The 20,157-nt window shown below is 48.4% G+C and overlaps 1 protein-coding gene across 7 annotated transcripts in view; it reads left to right on the plus strand.

Annotated features, from left to right (window-relative positions):
• The window catches only part of Pyroxd2 (pyridine nucleotide-disulphide oxidoreductase domain 2), a 40,052-nt gene that overhangs the window by 606 nt on the left and 19,289 nt on the right, over window positions 1–20,157 (plus strand). For 4 of the 7 annotated variants that reach the window (XM_029563032.1, XM_017797854.2, XM_017797853.2 and 1 more), the window contains exons 2-10: window positions 3,973–3,992; window positions 5,773–5,866; window positions 5,941–6,014; window positions 11,268–11,423; window positions 14,248–14,401; window positions 16,381–16,442; window positions 16,539–16,636; window positions 18,476–18,617; window positions 19,006–19,140. In XM_029563032.1, coding sequence (XP_029418892.1) covers window positions 3,973–3,992; window positions 5,773–5,866; window positions 5,941–6,014; window positions 11,268–11,423; window positions 14,248–14,401; window positions 16,381–16,442; window positions 16,539–16,636; window positions 18,476–18,617; window positions 19,006–19,140 — 935 coding nt within the window. Of the gene's footprint in view, window positions 1–2,787; window positions 2,950–3,972; window positions 3,993–5,772; window positions 5,867–5,940; window positions 6,015–11,267; window positions 11,424–14,247; window positions 14,402–16,380; window positions 16,443–16,538; window positions 16,637–18,475; window positions 18,618–19,005; window positions 19,141–20,157 lie in introns of all 7 variants that reach the window. The other 3 variants (XM_029563033.1, XM_029563034.1, XM_029563035.1) reach the window with 3 other exon arrangements.

The following is a 20,157-nucleotide window of genomic DNA, read 5'->3' on the forward strand; positions in this document are numbered from 1 at the left end:
ATTTCCCGTTCCGCGCCCCCCCCCCCCGCCCAGAGGCCTTTCAGGGGCCTACATGAGCGCCCCCCCCCCTGCCCCGCAACCTCCTCTACTTATATTCTGGACACCTCCCCTGGCCCGAAGTCTGAGAGAGCCTGGGCTACTCAAACCCCTGGTCTGGGTGTCAGGAGCCTGTGGTTCTGGTCCCGGTTCTATTCTGGGCATGCTGTGTGGTCTAGAGCAGGTTCTTGCCATCCGGATTTGAGTTTTGCAATCTAGAATGACAGAGGACCAGCAGCTCAGGAGCCTCCCTCTATCTCTTGCAAAATGAGTGAGTTCCTGCCTCTTGGAAAACATGTGGTACCTAACCACTGGAAAGAAGCTGGGATCAGCAGGCAAATGACTACCAGCCACCCTGGGCCCTAAGTTGTGGTCACCATCTCACCACTGAAGTCACCCATCTCCAGAAGAAACCAGAATTGTTTCATAGAGAGGAGGTGGGGGGGCGGGGTAGGACTGAGTCCTAGAAACCCTAACCTGTGTCCACAGACAGTGACAGCCCTCGCTGCCTCAGTGGTCCTGTGACACTTTGTTGATTCTCAGGCTCACAGTGCTCCAGTCTGCTGGGTGACGGCGTGAGGAACAGCCCAGAGCCAGGCTGCCCCCCCAACCCCAGGGCCTTTCATCCATACTCTCAGGGCCTAAAGGTGTTTATGTCCAGCTGGGCTCTTAGATGATAATAGGTCCAAGTTTTAACAAGGCTTATCACAAAGGCCTCAAACGAAGCCCTAATTTGGCTTCTTTTGTGTGTGTGCTGAGAGCCATCCTGAGCTGCAGAACATCTCAGTCCTCTCCGAGAGAACCAATGTGTGCATGCACACACATTCGTGTGTTTATTATACACACACATATGTTTATAGTCGATATTGAAATAAAGACGTGTAGCACACAGTTTTACAAATAGACAATATTCTTCATTTCAGTGCCATGTTTCCAATTGCTTCTTAGGCAGGGCTTTCTTTACTTTTTTTCCCCCCAAGCTTGATAACCAACCTATGGTTACAATTCCGGTATGGATGCAGTTGTGTGAGGAATAGTCTGTGTTGTTATTGACTTTCAAGAGTAAGACAAAATTTAAAAAGCAAAGCTACTAAGATTTATGTAGCAACTTCATTCCTTCTTCAGTGATGGTCAGTCAGATCCCATTTTTCATTACAGCAGCTACCAAGGCTCTTGTTTAAATGTTCTCGGTGTGGTTAGCATGTTCCCATTGCTTTCTTAAGCCTAACCACCGACAGGGCACCAAATCAAAGCCCAAGGTTGTCTTGCCTGCAGACTTCTGTGCCGAGTCCTCCCAGCATGGCCTTTGACCAGGGAGGTCAGCGACTGTGATTTTGGAGAGAAGTGCCCATTACTGTGACTCCCATCCAAGGTCATAGAGGCAGGGGACTGAAAGAACTAAATAATAGGCAAATGTAGCAAAATAACTAAAAAGTGGTGAGTTCTGACTGGTTAGTACCTTTGTTTTTAATGTAATTCATCTAACAGGATGTTTGTAGAGCTGGGTTGGATAGCCAGCTCCTAAACTTTCTGGGCAGTGGGACTCAGCTCCAGTACCACTGGCCACCCAGGAAATGGAAGCTCCCAAGCCTTAGCCCCAGAGGAATACCTAAGTCCCTCCACTCTTGGCCATCTGATGAGGGAGGCTGATGCAGGGTGGCAGGGTGACTTGGTGAATTGCTCGTGGGTGTGAGTGCACTCCTATGCAAATCTGAAGCCTGTTGTGCTTCTTTAATTTTATTTTTTAAAATTTTATGTGTTTGAGTATGTAGTGCACCCATGTCATGCAATGCCTGTAGAGGCCAGAAGAGGGCATCTGATCCCCTAGAACTGGAGTTACAGACAGTTATTAGCCACCATTTGGGTGGTAGGAACCAAATCCCAGCCCTCTGCAAAGCAGCCAGTGCTCTTAACTGCTGAGCCATCTCTCCAGCCCCCTGTTGTGTTTCTTGATGTAGCTGCAGTTGCCAAGCATGGCAGGAAGCCTGAGTGAGGAACAGAGCAGGATCTTCTGAGTCTGCCAGCCAGAGACCCTGACTTCATCATTTCACTAAATGTGCCCAAGAGAATGACTTTCAGAGATTGTTAGAATGCAGATTCCTGATCCTTGACCCTGGATATTAAGATTATGAGGGGACAGGGACTTGCTGTCAGCACATCTACCCAGTAGCCCAGACTAGGAATAAACCTGATTCAGGTGGCAGCAGGGCCCAAGCTCAGTGAGCCCCTTTCAAAAACCACATGCTTTTGTCTAAGCATCTCCTGAGGCCTTGAGATTAGCTGATCTTGAGGCAGGAGCCCCAGCAAGCAGTGCTTCACAGATACTACTGATTCTTCCTCCCTGTACACACTGCAAGATCACCAGCATCCTCTCTGCCTTACATATGGAGATGCTCAAGGCCCCTAGCTCTTAAATGCCTCTCTAAGGCCCAAGCCAAGTAAATAACAGAGCCAGATGAAACCCAGGGCTTCCTGCCTTGAATTTAGGTGTGTATTCAGAGAATGGCTTATCCAACCACAGGTTCAAACCAGTTGGCAGGTCCCAACTAGCTCTTGATTTTTCTAGCACTCTTATTATGAAATATAACCAAATAGATTATCATGTATGTATTACATAGTAAGTGTTAATGCCAGTGCATGACACTTCAGTTCTGCAAAAACATTTGTTAGTCTGCTATATGCCAGGTCAGTGTAAGGTGCATTTATTCTTGTGACTCATGGGCAAAAAAGTCTTGAAAATTCTCATTTCAGAGATTCCATTAATAGATGAGAAGTTAGCTCAGTGACCTATAAAATTCTGGAAGCCTCCATGTGGGAAATTTAAAACAGAAACACCTCTGCCATGGAAGAATTCATCATGGGATTATTGCAGCTCCCCTAATGAGTGTTTGTCAGATGAAGAGGTGGGTCCAGGTCAGTGCTGAGCCATAATGGACATCTACTGACATCTGAAAGACTAAGAGTAGCATCTATCACCAAAGAGAAAAAGGACCATGTGCCCCTCTGGGGGCTGAGCTGGCTGATGACCTCTGGCCTTGCTTTCCACCCATGAATGATTCTCTACCAACAGCTGTACTGCTGTGTCTCGAGAGTGAGAAGTGAGCAGCCTAAGGCCTGTGTGATCAGTGTAGCTCTGAGGCCACCTGTGTGGGAATTACAGGAAACTTGTGAGAAATTAGATTTATTGCACACACTCCAACCTGCAGAAATGGGGAGGAGTCTGGGAACTGACATTCACATGACTTCCCTAGTGATTCCAAGCTTGTGGGAGCTGGAAAGGCCCTCCCTACCATGGGCTTGCTATGAGACCTAGAAATCTGAATCAGAGATCCCTCCTAAAATGTTTGCCCAGCAGCTAGCACCTCGGAGCCCACTTAAAGATATTCATGCACACCTTCAGGCTATATGTATTTAGCCACTTTTCTTTCTCATTTTGAAGAGTTCCTATTTCCTGGGGATTAACAGAGACCCTCCTGTGTGGATAAAGCCTTTTGGGGTAGCTATTATGCCTGGTATTAACCATACTTGGGCCAAACAAGCCATGTGTGACAGCAACTTTCCACCTGAGTGCCACTCACCTGGCTGGATGGCCTCTGTTGCCATGCACCAGCAAATGACGGCCTTCCCTTCCCAGCCATGTAAACTGTGATGCGCCTTCACATGGTCATTTGCTCCCCTCTGGTGACAGAAGCCCTAGTGATTGTGACTTCTGTTTGCCCTTTGCTCCAGCATGGGGGCAAAGAGGGCAGCACTTCTTTCAAGCCAGGGCCAGTAAAACCAGGGTATTCTGATTCCTCCTGAGATGCTGTTCCCACATCTAAATGGGAGAAGGGGATAACCATCAGTGATCTTCCTGGGCTAAGGACAGGAATGGGAGACCTCACTTTTCAAAGAATGTGTGTCCAGTAATGCCTTTTCTCTCCTGTCTTATTGCAGGACACAATGGACTTGTGGCTGTGAGTACCTCTGGGGCCCCACTTCACTGGCCCCTGGGCAAGTGGTTCCCAGCATCTGAGTTGTGGGGGGCGGCTGGGAGTTGGTGAGGAACAAGTGGGATAAAGGTCACATGAGAGAAGGACAAGGCAGCCTGTCCACACATCCAGTGCTGATCTGGGGCTGGGATGAATATGCATCTGTAGCCAGTTAGGGAAAACATCATAGGCTTCTTCCCTGCCCTTTTCCTAATGTGTATGGTCCTAGTGGCCTATGGGAAACTCTTAAGGCTGGAACAGGTTCTCCCTCCAGATTGGAGGCAGTCTGCAGAGAGTCCTGCATTCCCCAGGTAAGAAAGGACTCAAAAAAAACCCAATATGGGATCTGAGAAAATAGGAGTTTGGTCTAGATTTGATACTATCAGAAAGTGAGAACAACCTGGGAACCTTAAAGCTGATCTGTAGGGAATGCCACCTAGGATGAGGAAGAGAGTCCTGCATTCCCCAGGTAAGAAAGGACTCAAAAAAAAACCCAATATGGGATCTGAGAAAATAGGAGTTTGGTCTAGATTTGATACTATCAGAAAGTGAGAACAACCTGGGAACCTTAAAGCTGATCTGTAGGGAATGCCACCTAGGATGAGGATGCTGGTGACTGGTAGACAACCACCATACAATTTGACCAAAAGAGGGAGTGTCTGGTGTTTTGTAGATGGGACAGAGACCTGCTTGTGTTTAGCTAGAATCTTGCAGGGGGCTTGCTTGTGCTTGGTCTCATTTTCCATGGTCTCAGAGCAGCCTGATTTGCAGTGTTGTTCTGTAAAGTAGTTTGTGCATCTTAGAACAGCATGGCTTACCTCTGTATGCCAGGCCAACTTCCCAATGCCAGGAACTCCCCTCTTTTGTTCTCCATGTCAGGAGAATAGACTCCCAACACTGCTACTCAGCTTGTCTGAGAGCCTAAGGTAAGCTGCTTCCCTCTCTGAGCCTCAGTTTCCTATCTGTAAAGGAGAGAGAACCACAGAGACTACCTCAAGTACCCACATAGTAGTTACCAAGTGAACTTTTCAAAAAAAGACTTCTGAACTTCACTGTCCCCACTGTCACATTGATTTCAGTTGTGGGAAGCCACTCACTATAGGACTGTAGGCTCAGAGCTAGCTCAGTTCAACATGTATTTATTGATGTAACAATAAGTACTAGGGAGAAATTAATAGAAACTCTTACATCAATTGTTCCTCCAAATAAAGTTCTATTATAGCCACAGCTTCCTTTTTTGCGTAGGCACCAGGGACCAGTTAAAGCACTTGTTAGAGAGCAGCTAAGGCAACCTTCACGGCAGCCTGTGAAGCAGGAAAAGCAGAACTGCTATTGTCAGCCCTACTTTTGTACATGAGGGAACTGAGACCAGTTGGATCAGGTACCAGCAGAGAGAGAGTACGAAGAGTTGAACCTGAGGAGTCTGGCTCCATGTCCTCAACCTCACCATACTGCCTCTTGCTGTGCTTGAGTAGAGGAATAAGGCTTGCTTCAGCCTAGACGAAGAGGACAGCTGGAGGAGAGGGACATCCAGGGCAGGGTAGACAGGATGCAACTTGAGTCCCCAGGGTATCAGGCTTCCCCTAAAGAAGGAAAGCCACCTTCAGCTGGGAAGTGGAGGAGCAGAAGCAAGCATGCCAGATCTGAGAAAACGTCTAGACATCTAAACAGCATGAATCAAGAATGTGGTATTGGCCCTGCTGCGAGATTCCATAAGATCTCAGTCAGCCCTAGTGGATCAAGAAAGGGCCCTGTATCCTCCTAGGCAGCGTACCTACAGAGACTGGGGGTGAACACTGTGGTCTTCGAGCGGCGCCATGTGATTGGGGGTGCAGCAGTCACTGAGGAGATCATCCCAGGTGAGCCCCAAGAAATTGGGGGAGAGGGAGGGGATGATGACCACTGGTGACTGGTTCTTTTGATTTGGTTCCAGGATTTAAGTTCTCCCGAGCATCCTATCTCCTTAGCCTACTAAGACCACAGATTTACAAGGACCTGGAGCTGAAGGTATAGCCACCTCTCCCCCTTGGCTTGGTAGTGGTATGGGGTGGTGGCTCCATCTTCCTGATGTGAGAGGAAGGCTCCATATCCCATGCCCTAGGCAGCTCCCTACCTGAGATCTTCCTTCATTCTCCCTCCGTGTTCCATAGACTGGTTTTGTCTCACCTACCCTGTGTTTTAAAACTTGGGAAATCTCAAATGAAAAACAAACCTCTTTTGAAGAACAAGGTCTGTCCACATCAAACCCTGGATCTCCATGGAAGAGCCTGGCTGGTGCTTTAGGCAGGGGCTGCCAGCTCAGCCCTCACTCCCCTTGCCTCCTGGCATCTCATCTGGCCCTCATAGAGGACCTGCCTATTGTCTTTGGCACCTGAGTTTGCCTAACATAACCTCAGCAGACTTTGGAGTCTGCTGCCATTCTTGGCAGCATGAACAGGAAAGTGTGTACTGAGGGCACAGATTCCCCTTTGCAGGTTCTTGGTCTCAAAGATAAAAGAATTCTAAAAGAGACACAGAAAGGAACTTGGATACAATTTATTGGAATTACAGAGAGGGTGCCATGAGCAGGGGTATCAAGGTATCAATGGAAGGAACTAGAAGATGGGGGATGGAAAGCTACACTTTTATAGAGTATAAGTACCTAGGAGACACAATGTAGACACATCAAAGAAAGACAAAGAATTGGGTACCAGGGCTTTACTCCTGGTAGTTTTTCCTGAAGGGGTGCAAGATTCCCTCTCCTCAGGGTAACATGGGCCTCAGGCACCCCAACTTTTAAAAAGAAATATATTTATTTTATGTATGTGAGTGTTTTGCCTGCATAGATGTAAGTGCGCCCATGTCATGTCATGGCCACAGAGGACAGAAGAGGCTGTCAGATCCCCTGGAACTGGAGTTACAGACAGTTGTTAGCTGCCATGTGGGTGCTGGGAACCGAATCCAGGTTCACTGGAAAAGCAGCCAGTGCTCTTAATTGCTGAGCCATCTCTCTGGCACCAAGGTACCCCAAGTTTTAAGGCCAACCAAGGAGAACGTATTTAACCTTGGTATTATTTGCGTTAGACTTCTCGTCCACTAACAGTTGCTCTATGTGGCCCAGATCTTGCAAAGTATCTAAAAGAGGGAGGAGTGATAACTAACTCTTTATCATCCTCAGTCTTCCTTTTAGTGTGTGTCCAGGAAGGAATAAGCAACAGCATTTATCAGCATTTATTTCTGTCCGTATACCTTTTAGTTTTGTTAGCTTCAAGCCAAAAGGGACTAATTGTATTTACTGTTTACCCCTTAGCTCTGTGGCCACTTTAAAGCCCTGCCTTCACTTGTCTTTAACCTCACCATTAGGAACAGGCAACTGAGGGTCCCATCACTTGCTGTGAGGCCATTGCTGGTTTAATTTTAATCTAGCCCTGGAAGGCCAGCCCTTGAAAAGTCGCAGGCAGCTTGGAGACTTTCCATTGCACCACCTGAAATGAAATCTGCTTCCTTTTTAATCTTCTAATTATCCCCTCCCCTACCAGCAGTGAAGGTCTGCAGGCAGCTGCCTCTAGAAATGGGATTTGGGGGTTAACAGTGCACGTCTCGTTAAGGGGAGATTTTTCCTCACTTGTCTCCTTTTGTTGTTGTTGTTGTTGTTGTTGTTGTTACCCTTTGGCTTTAGGTTGGCCTTATTTTATTGTAAAACAGGATTTTTTTTCCTTTAATGGATATGGAGAGGGTCTTGCCTGAAAGGAGATTCCTCTCACCTGGTTCAGACTTTTGTAGAGGGAGTTATTGACTACCCCTATGTCATCTGTCTCAGAGGACTCTTGCTTCTTCAGGCTCCTGGGCTGTTTAGAAGGAATCCTGGAAATTCTCCACCTGTCCATGTTCTCCTACTGTCTGCTAACCTTTGTCCACTGCCCCCCTGCCCCCCTGCCACCACCCTTCCCCATTGCCGCAGCCTAATGAACTCAGTCACCTCATTCCTGAGGCCAGCTTAGCTCCTGTCTTGCTAGTGGGGCTGTCACCCATCTCAGAGAAAAGAACGTCAGAGCCACCTGTACTGCAGAGCGCTGCACACGGCAGCACCAGCTTTGCATTCTGGCTGAATTCAAAGATGGACATGAAGAAGGCACTTAGCCACTGCTTACAGCTCTTTGCGCTAATAGATTCAAGTACAAGTAAGTTCTGTGAACTGGGTCACTACCGAAGCCCAAATTAAGAAATTATTATTTGAGGAACTGGAGAGATCTCAGAGGTTAAGAGCATTGGCTGTTCTTGCATAGGACCCAAGTTCAGTTCCCAGCACTCACATGGCAGCTCACAACCATCTGTAACTCTAGTTCCAGGGGATTTGACATCCTCTTCTGGCCCCCATGGGCATTACATGACATGGATGTACTTACATACATTCAGGCAGAATACACATAATATAAAAAATAAATATATTGATAAGTTTTTAAAAGAAATTATTATTGAAAAGAGGGAGTTCATGGTACCAGAACTAGAAAGAAATTAACCAAGGTCTGGGAGCTAGGTCCAAGGTCCTAAGTCCATATCACACTATAGCTGAAGGTAATTTGTATTAACAAAGAACCCATTCATGATGGCAGATGTCAGGTGCCAGAGGCAATCTCTGCCTCCCTCCTGTCCCATCACAAATCTTTTAGGCCTCTTACCACCTGTATTCCTTCCATCCATGCTTTACTGGGGAAATCTGCCTGAGGCCTGTCAAACCTACAGGTCAGTAAGAATAACCTAAGTACCAGTGGGGAAGTGGAGATTTCTTTTCAAAGGGGCCTTGCTTAGAAATCTGCTTCTGTAGATGTGGTGGGACATATGTGGTGGGACATAGGAGCAGCATGTTATAGCATTCTCAAGTCATTCTGAACCAGAAGGCCCCAGCCACAGCTTTTAAAGCCCCACAACTCTGGTCTGTGGGTTACAGCTCATCTGTTTCTTTACCCTTTTCCATCTGGGACGGCTGTGTGTGCTGAGAACCTCACAGGTCACCAGAGAAAGGGTCTGCTTTTTTGTCATTACTTAAGGCTAATTACATACCCTGAAAAAAACCTCCCAGAGCCATCCTGTGGGTGTTTGACCTCCTCCTATCCTCCCCTCCTCTCCTCTATTCCCTTTCCTCCCCCTCCTCCCCTCTCCTCATAATCTAAACCATTAAGAATGACAAAGGTACCATTTAAAAGCCCTAGAATCAGTCAAAAACTCATCCTTGTTCAGTCAGTTGCATTTGAAATAAAAACTTGGCTTCCTGGGGGGCGGGGGGCGGTGACAGACAAGCCCTGGGGGAAAAATGGTGGGTATAGTGAGGAACCTGAAACATAGTAAGAGAATGTCAAATAGAGGTACCTAAGTGGCAAGAAGAAAAGAAAGGCTGTGTGGTAAGGAGAGTTGAGGGTCTACCCTAGCCTGGTGACCAGGAACTCTCTAATGAGGAGATGCCACGTGAAGCGATGCTCAAACCCCAAGAAGTCACTAGTCAATGGACATCCAAGCAGAGAGAGTTCCAGTCAGGAAAGTAGAGGTAGGTAGCCAAGGCAGGTGTGAGCAGAAGGTAGGCCAGTATGACCAGAGATGTTGGACAACAGGCAGAGGAGATGCAGATGACAGAGAGGAGGCAGGGCAGTTCACACTGTTTTATCCAAGAGCAGTGGGAAGTCAGAAGAAATGTTTAATCCGGAAGTAGAGTATGGGATCCATGAGTCCCCTGGGCCATGGTAGGGACAGGACCAAGGCTGTAGATGCATGAGGCAGCTGCTCTGTGAGCCACAAGATGGCAGTCTGGGATGAAGGCAGGTGGACTGGAGTGGACAACTTCTGCACGCAGAGCTGGTGAGATTTGGCAATGGAAGGGTTGTCAAGGGTGAGGGAGAGGGAGGAACTAAAAATACCCACTGCAGTTTAACAGTTCATCATATTAGGACAACCCAAGCTAGATGGCCTTCCAAGCTGGAGTCGAGATTTTGCTACCTTAATGTTAGAAAAACCTGGAAGGTCTCCGCCCAGCCCCTACCCAACTCGGGACTCAGGTCTGCAGAATTCTCAGTGCTTGCATGAACTTGTCGCTGGAATGTCTTTGGTTTGGGGCAACTCCGGGAATGTTGGCGAGGTCTTATTTTGGCTTCTGTGTGCTTTCCTAGCACTTCCACTCACAGTCCCCTGAGGCCATAGCTTGCCAGCAACATACCATTTCCCAACCCAGTCAGCTTATGGACTGTGCTGAGCTCATGTGAGGAGGGCAGCAGAAGGCAAAACAGACAGTGCCCCAACCTCAAAGAATGCTCTACTCAGAGAGATGGCGACAAACCCATATAATCAACTACACGGTGACAAGTGTATTGGAGAAAGTACAGGATGAGGGGACTAGGAACACTGGTTTGAGGGAGGGTCCTTCCTAATAAGGGACATCTGAGCAGAGTGCTCAAAAAAGTGGGGGAGCAGATCACCAGTCAGGTCAAAGAAGTCTCCAGACAACGACATCGTTAAGCCCAACTGCTGTTAGCACACAGGCCCCCTTTGCTGTATCTGCCTCCTTTGGAGAAGCAGATGTGCTCTTGGAAAGTTCTGTGTGCTGGTTCAACATCTGTAAATCAAATCAAGGGATGCATTTAAAGTGACCTTGTAGTAAATAAGACTAATGTAAAATTTTCAATTTATATAAATAATTTATCTACCTTATACATGTATTTTCACATAACCCCTGCCTGATTTTGCCTTTCTAAAGTTCACTTATTAACTTGTGAAGTGAGGCAGTTGTAGAACAGTGCTTCAGGGCCTGGGAGTCACAGAGATATGATGGGACTTTGAAATCCAGTTCTACTTCCTAAAGTGAGCTGGGGCAAATTACTTTTCCAGACCTCCATTATGTAGTTTGTACAAAGAGGCTAGTAATACCTCTAGAGTTGTGTGAAATGTAATTGTAGATCCAAGTGCCCTCCTAACACAGGGTAAGTATGGTGTATATGGGACAGAGTGGCATGGTATGTATAGGGCAAAGTGGTATGGTATGTTATGGTATGGAATACATGGTATAGTATTGTGTGTCATGGTGTAGTATGATATGGTGTAGCACCATGATACCATATGGTCTGTTGTTGTGCCTGGGTAAGAGAGTTTTTTTATAAACTTCTACTTGGCAATCAGGTCTATACACCTTGGGACCCTTCGCACAAGTACCTAACTAGTCATACAAACACGACTGTAGAAAGGCCAAGGGTTAGAAACACAGATCTCTAAAACGTCTATGCTATTTGTGTTCCGCAGAAACACGGGCTGAGACTTCATCTTCGAAATCCCTACTCCTTCACCCCTATGCTGGAAGAGGGCACTCTGAACAAGGTGCCCAGGTCCCTTCTTCTGGGTACAGACATCACAGAAAACCAGAAGCAAATCTCTCAGTTCTCACAAAAGGATGCCCAGGTAGGAAAGGTGCCCAGGGATGGAACACCTTCCTTACCAGCCCAGAGGGGGCTCTTGAGAAAAAATAGACCTGCTACAGCTGTTCTAGAACACAATGCCAAGGGTATGGGTACTGTGGATGGCTCACTCCATGCTAGCCTTTGACCTTAGGAACTCTGAGAGGAGATGGTGGACACTGGTTAAGACCAGTGGGGACCCTCACATGTATGTTCATATGCAGCCGCTGTCCAGGTGGTCTCTGCATGCAGAATTTCAGAAGGGAATTCCTGGTGCACACTTGCACTGTGAGCACCTTCTGTCTCTGCTGCTTTCACTCAGAATCCCAAGTGCTACCTACCCAAAAGCCTGTGAAAGCCCACGGGAAGAACTTAGGACAAGAAAATGTTCTTTTTGTTTGGCAATAATCCTATGACACCCAAAGCAGGAAAATGTCCGTGGTGTTGTGCAGGTCTGAGAAAGAAAGAACACATGTCAGATGGAGAACACACCATTTCCTTGCATCAGAGCCCAGAAACCTGTTTGGTAGCTTGGCCCAGAGGAGTCACTGAATGATGTAATGGGGTGGGTTCTGCAGTTAAGGAAATATTCTTTGAATGGCCGTTGTTGTACCAGCCTGGATTCCAGCTGAGGTGTGGCACTGAATCCTATCTCAGTGGGAGCTTGTTTATGAGGAAAGGTTGGTGCAGTTGATGCCCTTGCTTTCTGCTGCACCAGTGTAGCATTGGGTAAAGCCCAGACAAGCACGGGCAGGAGCACGCACCTCTTCTTCAGCCTCCTAAGCTTGGCTCTGTTAGTTACTGTTCTCATGGCTGTGACAGAATACCTAACAGAAACAGCTTAAGGGAGGAAGGATTTATTTTGCCTTGTGGTATGAGAGGGCACCATCTATGGTGCACGCGCGCTGGGCACCCTGGCGTGGTGTGCACGGGCACGCCTGGGAGTCGTGGCGCGGGTCCGGTCCCCTGGTCTCAGCTGCGCGCCCTGGAAGAAGGCATCTCCGTGTCTCTGTGGGTCTCTGCTGCTGGAGCGTTGTCCAGCCGTGTACCGCCTTAATTTCCCCCCCGTGCGCTTTCCTCTTGATGCGAGATCCACTGGCCACTGAATCACGCGGGAGAGCGCAAGGCGGCTGAAGCTGGGATCCGTGAGCCGGTGACGGAGGAATGCTGCCCCCCGGGGAGACTAGATTGCAGGCAGGAGACACAGACTCAGTCCAGTCAGGTTCAGTGCTACAGCTCTTTATTCCAAGTCTCAGTGACCCAGTTCCTGGTCTAGCTCCAGCTCCGCTTCTAGCTCCAAATTATTGAGAGAAGACTAGGATATTTATACCATGGGGGTAGTGGTAAAAGCTTTGGCTGATAGATACTCTGTGAGACATTCTATTTGCATATGGAAGTGGGTTTCTGCCATGCTGCCAGACTGCTGACTACCTGAAAAATCACACAGGAAAGCATGGTATTCCTAGAGCCAGAGGCCATGTTTATGTTATGGCATTTGTGGCGGGCACTTCAAAAGGAGAGTCAGGAAAAATGCCAGGAAAGCACCCTGCTATGAAAGGAGTCTCAGCACATAACTCCGAGCTCGTGAGCTATCTGGATATGAAGAGACTTCTACTTCACATAACAGAGGCCCCCAACAACCATCTATCATGGCGGTGAAGGCATGGTGACGGGAGTGGCTCATGTTGGAGCAGGAGTGGGAGGCAGCTGGTTATACCTTGTCAGCAAGCAGGAAGCAGAGACCTCAGCAGAAGTAGAGCCAGCCCATAGCCCCCGAAGCCCACCTATACTGTCCTAGATCCTGCCCAACAGCCCATGTCTAAAAGGTTCTGCAGCCTCCCCAAAATAGTGCCACTAGCTAGGGACCAACTGTTCCAATATCGGAGCCTGTGGGCAACATTTCGTATCTAAACCGTAACACTTAACTGATAGCAGATTGTCATCACATAATTATGAGCACCTTGCACAACGGGCCGAGGACCCCTACCTCGACCTTCCCCCAAATCCTACCAGTGTCAGACACATTAGATGGGAGGCTGTGCAAAGCCAGGTCTCATTGGCTGTGTCCCTGTTTGCTAGTGACTACACAGTGGGAGGCCAGGACCCATTTCCCATTGTGGAACCCAGTTTCTAGTTTTGTGCTTGAAAGTTGTCATTTTTGTAGGCCTGGTCTAGGAAAGCTGTTGAACTTTAAATGTTCTTTACTGTTCTTTACTATAGAACTTTATGTAACAGCACAATTTCCCAAGTTCATCCATATATATAGATGAGCCCCAATTCAAAGTTCTGGGCTAAGAACTTCTAGCAGTGCAGACTTTCATCCCTGTTGTTATTACCCAGCCTGTGAAAAGAGGTCAGAGATTGGATCGTGGCTGTGGACAATAGGTTCTGCTGTGGGAGCTGCCAAGTAGGAAGATGCATGCTTTCTTGGCTGCATGGGATAAGATGACATGTCAGACTGACAAACCAGGAAAGAGCAGTCAGCATGCTGAAAGAGGGCTACCTTCTACCAGTCACATACAGAAGAACAGAGAGAGAAACTTCCAGATGGTTTTATCAAAGAGCCTAGACCCTCAGACACTTGCCAATTTTCTATAGCTGATGTTGACCCACACTGACCTCTGGGCCTTGGTGGCTGTGCTATTGCACAGGGCTCACACAATAGATATGGAAGTGGGAGGACTCGGCAGAGCCACAACTGTGGATAAGGCCTGAGGAACCATCAGGGCTGCACTGGGGGGTGTGGCAGCTGCATGGTGGTGGCACAGAAAACAGAGCATAGGGACAATGACTGGCTTATGGAATGTTGACCTGGAGCTCTATTACAGGCCTTTCCCAGGTACGAGGAGTTCATGAATCGCTTGGTGCTGGCCATCGACCCCCTGCTAGATGCAGCCCCAGTGGACATGGAGGTCTTCCAGCATGGGTCCCTGCTGCAGAGACTCAGGGCACTGTCTACCCTGAGGCCTCTGCTGAAAGCAGGTGAGTCCAAAGTGCAAGAGTAGGGGCAGGCGTGGTAGCATGTCTTTAATTCTAGTACTCAGGAGGCAGAGGCAGGTGGATAAATACCTGTGAGCTCTAGGCTAGCCTGCTCTACATAGTGAGTTCCAGGCCAGCCTGGGCTATGCAGTGAGTTCTAGAAGTGAGCTCCAGGCCAGCCTGGGCTACACAGTGAGTTCTAGACCAGCCTAGGCTACATAGTGAGACCTTATCTCTTTAAAAAAGAAAAAGTGCAAGGATTAGGGTATGGGGAGAAACGGTCATAGAAACAAACCCACTTTTTAGAGGAGGCCTGTTGAATGTGGTCAGCTAATAGACTATGACCCACAGAGACTACCATGTACTTTCCTAAGACCGTTTCTGCCTTACCCTAAAAACAGGACCCAGGACAAGGGCTTATGTTCACTTAGAAGGGTTACCCCCCCACACATACACACAAGAGCAAAGAGGAAAGAAACTACACAGTGTGCCAATATCAGAGTGTGTGATGGCACTGGTCACCATAGATGACAAGACTCTGACCCTGATGGGACCCTCTGAAAAGCCTTACAAAATGTATTAGAGGACCAATGCCAGGAAAAGGAAGGGGGCCCTATCACCCATTGGTCAAGGGGTCACCCGGTGAGATGGTACCTTACCCCTGGACTGTGCATCTGTCGATGACCTGACATAGCCCCAGAGAAGCTCAGTGAAGAAAGAAAAGATACATTTTACAGGACTAAGGTCTCACTTGATGTTACTGGGGTTTCAATATATGAAGCAGATCAAAGCCTACATGGAACTCGCTGCCATAGCCATGGCTAGACCATGACGAAAGGGCCAAGAGAATGTGAAGAGCTGCCCTCCTATGAGAAGGAGGCCTAAATGCAGACAAGAGAAGTTCTGTTACCGACTAGTGAAGTCTGCCATGGGTCTGTCATGGGGTGTCATGGGATGCTGTCATTTTCTAGCCCCTGTAGGGTACACAGACATATGTCTGTATCCTAGAAAAGCACTGAATTAGTTAGCCATGGTCACAAGAAAAAAAAATCCCATAAAACTCTAGTGGCATCTTAAAGTAAACATTTCCCATGAGTCTTTTGCTCCAGTGGTTCAGCTGATCTGGTCTGGCCTCATGCACATGTTTGTGGCTGAGGGAGATCAGCAGTGCCAGCTCTGCTCTTGGTATCTCTGGTCCTCTGTGTGGAAGGAGCGTGCTAGACTGGACATGTGCTTTGTACATCCATGAAGGAAGCACAGAGGGCAAATCCTGATGTCTAGGCCAGTTCAAAGCCTCCATTTGTGAAACATTTGTAAACACTCCACTGGCAAAGTAAGCCACATGGATGAGCCCAGAGTCAAGGAACAAAGGTGGTCAGGCTAGCTACAGAGAGTGAGTGGGTAGCACTGCAGTTACCCTGCAAAGAGTCTGAAGATGGAGGAGCTAGTGGACTCCATCACGAACACCAAAAGTAGATACTGCTCTTCAGATTACCAGACCAAAAGCTTTGTGCAGCAAACATTCATATGATACATATTAAGCAACTACTATTGCCAAATGCCAAGGTATGCACAGGGACTATAATGACCAGAGCCTACGCCCCTGTAGCTCAATCACTAGTGATTCATATCTGTGTCAGGAGACTGGACACCTTAAGATATCAAAGTAAGAGAGTAAGGAAGGTGCAGGTCAGTGTCTTCCAAAACTCACGCTAGCAACTAAAATGTGTGCCCATGAACTTAAACTTTCCACTCTCATTGACTCCAAAATAGCATATGAATCATGCCTCCTATTACAAAGAAACAGGTTCAGAGACGAAGGTGGTACAGAGGGACCCAGAGCCTCCTAAGGGGAGGATACAGCCAGCTCTTGCATATCATACTGCCCCTACCAGAAGGCTCCGCCTCTTCCCATTTTTCCTATCCTAGGGACAGGAGTAGAGTCTCCCTGAAGCCTGTTGATTTTTGTGCTTCTCTTTCAGGATGCACCCTGGGAACCCAGCTCCCCCAGTACTACCAGGTCCTCACAGCCCCCATTTCCAAGGTGAGTGCTACCTAGCCGCAGCCCAGCAATGGCCTAGAGAGGTCCCTAGGCCATTGCCACCCAGGCCCCTGAGCCTTCTGTAGCTTTGCTCTCCAGGTGCTGAACCACTGGTTTGAATCTGAGCCTTTGAAAGCTACTCTGGCAACAGATGCTGTGATTGGAGCCATGACAAGTCCTCACACTCCAGGGAGTGGGTGAGTGGGGCCCAGGAAGAGGCCACTGGAGTAGAACACACCTCCCATGAGAACAAAGGCAGGGGGTCACAAAGACTATCATTTTCTGAGCTCATTCAATACACTAGGCATCAAGCCCAGACCCTTCATACACGATGAAACCTCAGAGTCACATCTAAGAAGTAGAGTTCAGAGAATTATCCTATCCAAAGTCACACAGTTACTAAGTGGCAGAGCCCAAGTTGTCTGACCCCCCAAATCTTCCTTCTTAACCTTCCATGTGTCATTAGGAAAAAGCCTTTCCCTGCCATCAGCATCTTTTGATCCTCCTCTTCTTCCTTCTCTCTCCCGACTCTTCCAAAACCCCACTGTAGCCTCCTCTCCCAAGACACACTCACACAGCTGCCTCCTATGGACAGGAAGCTAGCTGTCTTTCTCTTTGTGAGCAGCTGTGTGTTTACAGACCAATCTTCGAGGGGCATTCAGACACAGGACTGTGGTTGTGGTTTGAACTCCCAAGCCCCTTATAAGAGCAGGAATGGAAGGATGTGTGCCTGGTGTGTGCACACACGTGTTTGGAGATGGAGAGTGCTGCCACACGTTGGGTCATTTTGAGTGCTGTCAGTGTGGCTCATTTCTCAAGGGGTAAGAGTGCCCCTAAGAGGCAGCTTTTCAAGACAGGTCAAGCCAGTCCTGAACTCCCCAGGGCCATAGAGAACAGTTGGCGGTGGTTCCTGCAGTCTGCCGAGCTCTTGACTAACCAGCCAATCTGGATCTTCTAGCTGGACCTCCCATCCTTTTCTTTTTGGGTCTCAGGGAAGCTGAGTTACTGCCCAGTTTGTGAAATGTGCCTTTAAGGAATTCTTTTCTTCATTTGTTTAAGAGCAGCTGATGAGCACTTGCCTGTGCTTGGTGCTCGGGATGCAGTAGTGAAGGGACCAGAAATTCTAAGAGGAGAGCGACCCACAGCAAGTAGTAAGGAGGAAGTGTGGAGACTGTTCTGATAGCAGGCCCAGCAGGGAAACTTACACTGCTCTAAAGAAGATTTGCACGAAGAATGTTTGATACGGAACTAAGGCAAGAGGAGAGATTTGTTCAACAAAAGAGGAGGAAGGAAGGGATTCCAAGCTGGCAGCAGATGCAGAGGTTGGAGTGGCATGGACAAGTGCTCTGTTCCAGGAGCCAAAGGGACTTTGCTTAGTAGGGGTGTGGAGTGAGCATGAGGAGGCCTGGTGTCATGACACCAGGCAGAGCCATGGACCCCATGTGATGAGACTAGCCTTTACCCTCAGACAACACTGTGCAGGACGAAGGGGCTCTGGGACTAGGGCTCCAGGCTCCATGCAGGATGATCTACAGGGGAGCAAGGATGGAGAAGGAGCCCCAGGACCCTGCTCTCGCTAAGGACCAGACATGAGAGGTAGCCAGGAATGGCATCTGAGCATTCTACAGAGTCAGGACAAGGTTGACACCTTGGTCTGTTGAAAACCTGGAAGAACCTTCACTGGGATGGGGACAGTTGAAAGAGAACAGCTCAGAGAATGGTGACAGTCATGGGTTTAACATCCTACCAGGAACACATCTGAATGGAGATGCCTGTGGGAGCTAGCGACAGGCTGGGGCTTAGAGCTGCGGGGTGAGCACGCCATGTGTAACAAAGCTCTGTGTCACATATGTGTATGAGGAGAGTATGTGGCATGAGAAGACTGAGCACTTTGATGAGAGCTTTGAGCTCGTTTAAAGGCTCAGAGCTAGATGGGGAAGGGAGATCCTGAAGGTCCAGGATGGAAAGGGGTATTTGAAACTAAAACTGAGGCGAAAGAATCCCCCTCATCCTCTGCCTCTGTGCTCTACCCTCAGGTATGTGCTGCTGCATCATGTGATGGGGGGCCTGGAGGGGATGCAGGGTGCCTGGGGCTATGTCCAGGGTGGCATGGGTGCCCTGTCAGATGCCATTGCAAGCTCAGCCACTGCACATGGAGCAAGTATCTTCACAGAAAAGGTACAGGCACCTCTCCTCAACCCTGATCATTGGTCTAGCTATAGGATAGAGAAGTCAAATTTGGAGAGACCCTCAATTTCAATTTACTGATGATCAAAGTAGGACTCGGAATCCAGGGTCCACACTTAACGCATTCTGTTGGTGGCTAAACTGTTGTCAGCAAGGCCCATTCTTCTGGCCACCCCTTTGAATGAGTTACTACATCATCTTTGAGCTGTACTGCATTTGAGGGAGTAGGTCAGGCTTCCCTGGGAAGCTCATAGCTTAGGGGCTGAATTGGGCATGAGAAAGTATGGGTGCCTAGGAGCTGTACAAACAATGAAAATCCCACCATTCTCAACCTGGGTTTTCCTTCCGGGGGGTTCTGGGGCCTCTTGCTGGGTTCCAGTCAGTGGCTAAGGTGCAGGTGAACAGTGAAGGCCGTGTTCAAGGAGTCGTGCTACAGGATGGCCTGGAGGTCAGAAGCAGAGTGGTGCTGTCCTGTGCTTCACCACAGGACACCTTCCTGAAGTTGACACCACAGGTAAGACAAGTCAGGGTGGAGGTAAACTATCTGCCACACCAGGCCTGGAATAGGGAGGTGGGGAGCCCAGACCACATCAGGTGTGAGACAGGAATGCTAAGTCTTCTCATTTGGGGCAGTGGGCAGGTTATAAACAGAGAAGCCTCATGGGTGAGGTGGCATGTGCACAGAGGGGAGGGGACATAGACCATGTAGCTGGCAACAGGCCAAGCCAGCCCCTGTGGCCAAGTCTGGTTTCTGATTCCCACTGAAAAACAAACAAACAAACCTATAGTCTAGGCAGATAAGAAACCTTAGTGTGCAGACCTGGAGAAGTCAGTTGATCATGGCTGAATTCAGTTGTTGGGACTTGCACATAACCTGTGGTTGTGAAACAGCTAGTCAGCTGGACTTGTTCCTGTGTCTAGGAACTCACTGGCAATTGCTGGTCCAGGACAGTCTCTGCTGAGAGATGGGCTCTGCTCCATGCATCTTTCAGCCTCCAGTACAGGAGTTCAGGCTTGTTCTCAGGCCTGGTAGAGGGCAGCAGCCAGCAAGCTCAGCCATGCAAGCTCAGGATTGTTTAATCTGGATCCATTTTATTTTCTGGCATTAGCTAAGTCCAGTCTTGCAGCCAGGCCCAGGGTCCGTATGGGAGAATACTACAGAGAGACACAGAAAGGGTCATCACCCAGGGAAGGCTCAGGACTTAGGATTTTATTGCAAGTGGCCATACCTTCCCTGTCCGCAAAAGTATGTTCCTGAGCAGGAGGTCTCATCCATATCCTGAGCCTGTTCTTGGGAGCAGAACATTACCTTTTCTGAATATTTCCACTAACAGAATTCATCAACTGTACTAGAGAAAGTAGTTCTAAGCCAGCAAGACTCTGCAGAGCTTAGGACTGGGAGGAACATGGAGAATGCAAATGTCTGTCCCTGTTCCAAGGGCTGCCTCCCAGCCAGCACTGTGGGCCAAGCACAGAGGAAGAAATCTTAGTACAGAACAGGAGGTATCCAGGAAGACTCCACAGAGGAGAT

The sequence above is a fragment of the Nannospalax galili genome, unplaced genomic scaffold, assembly GCF_000622305.1.
Source record: "Nannospalax galili isolate Female #2095 unplaced genomic scaffold, S.galili_v1.0 scaffold875, whole genome shotgun sequence".
Taxonomy (NCBI): domain Eukaryota; kingdom Metazoa; phylum Chordata; class Mammalia; order Rodentia; family Spalacidae; genus Nannospalax; species Nannospalax galili.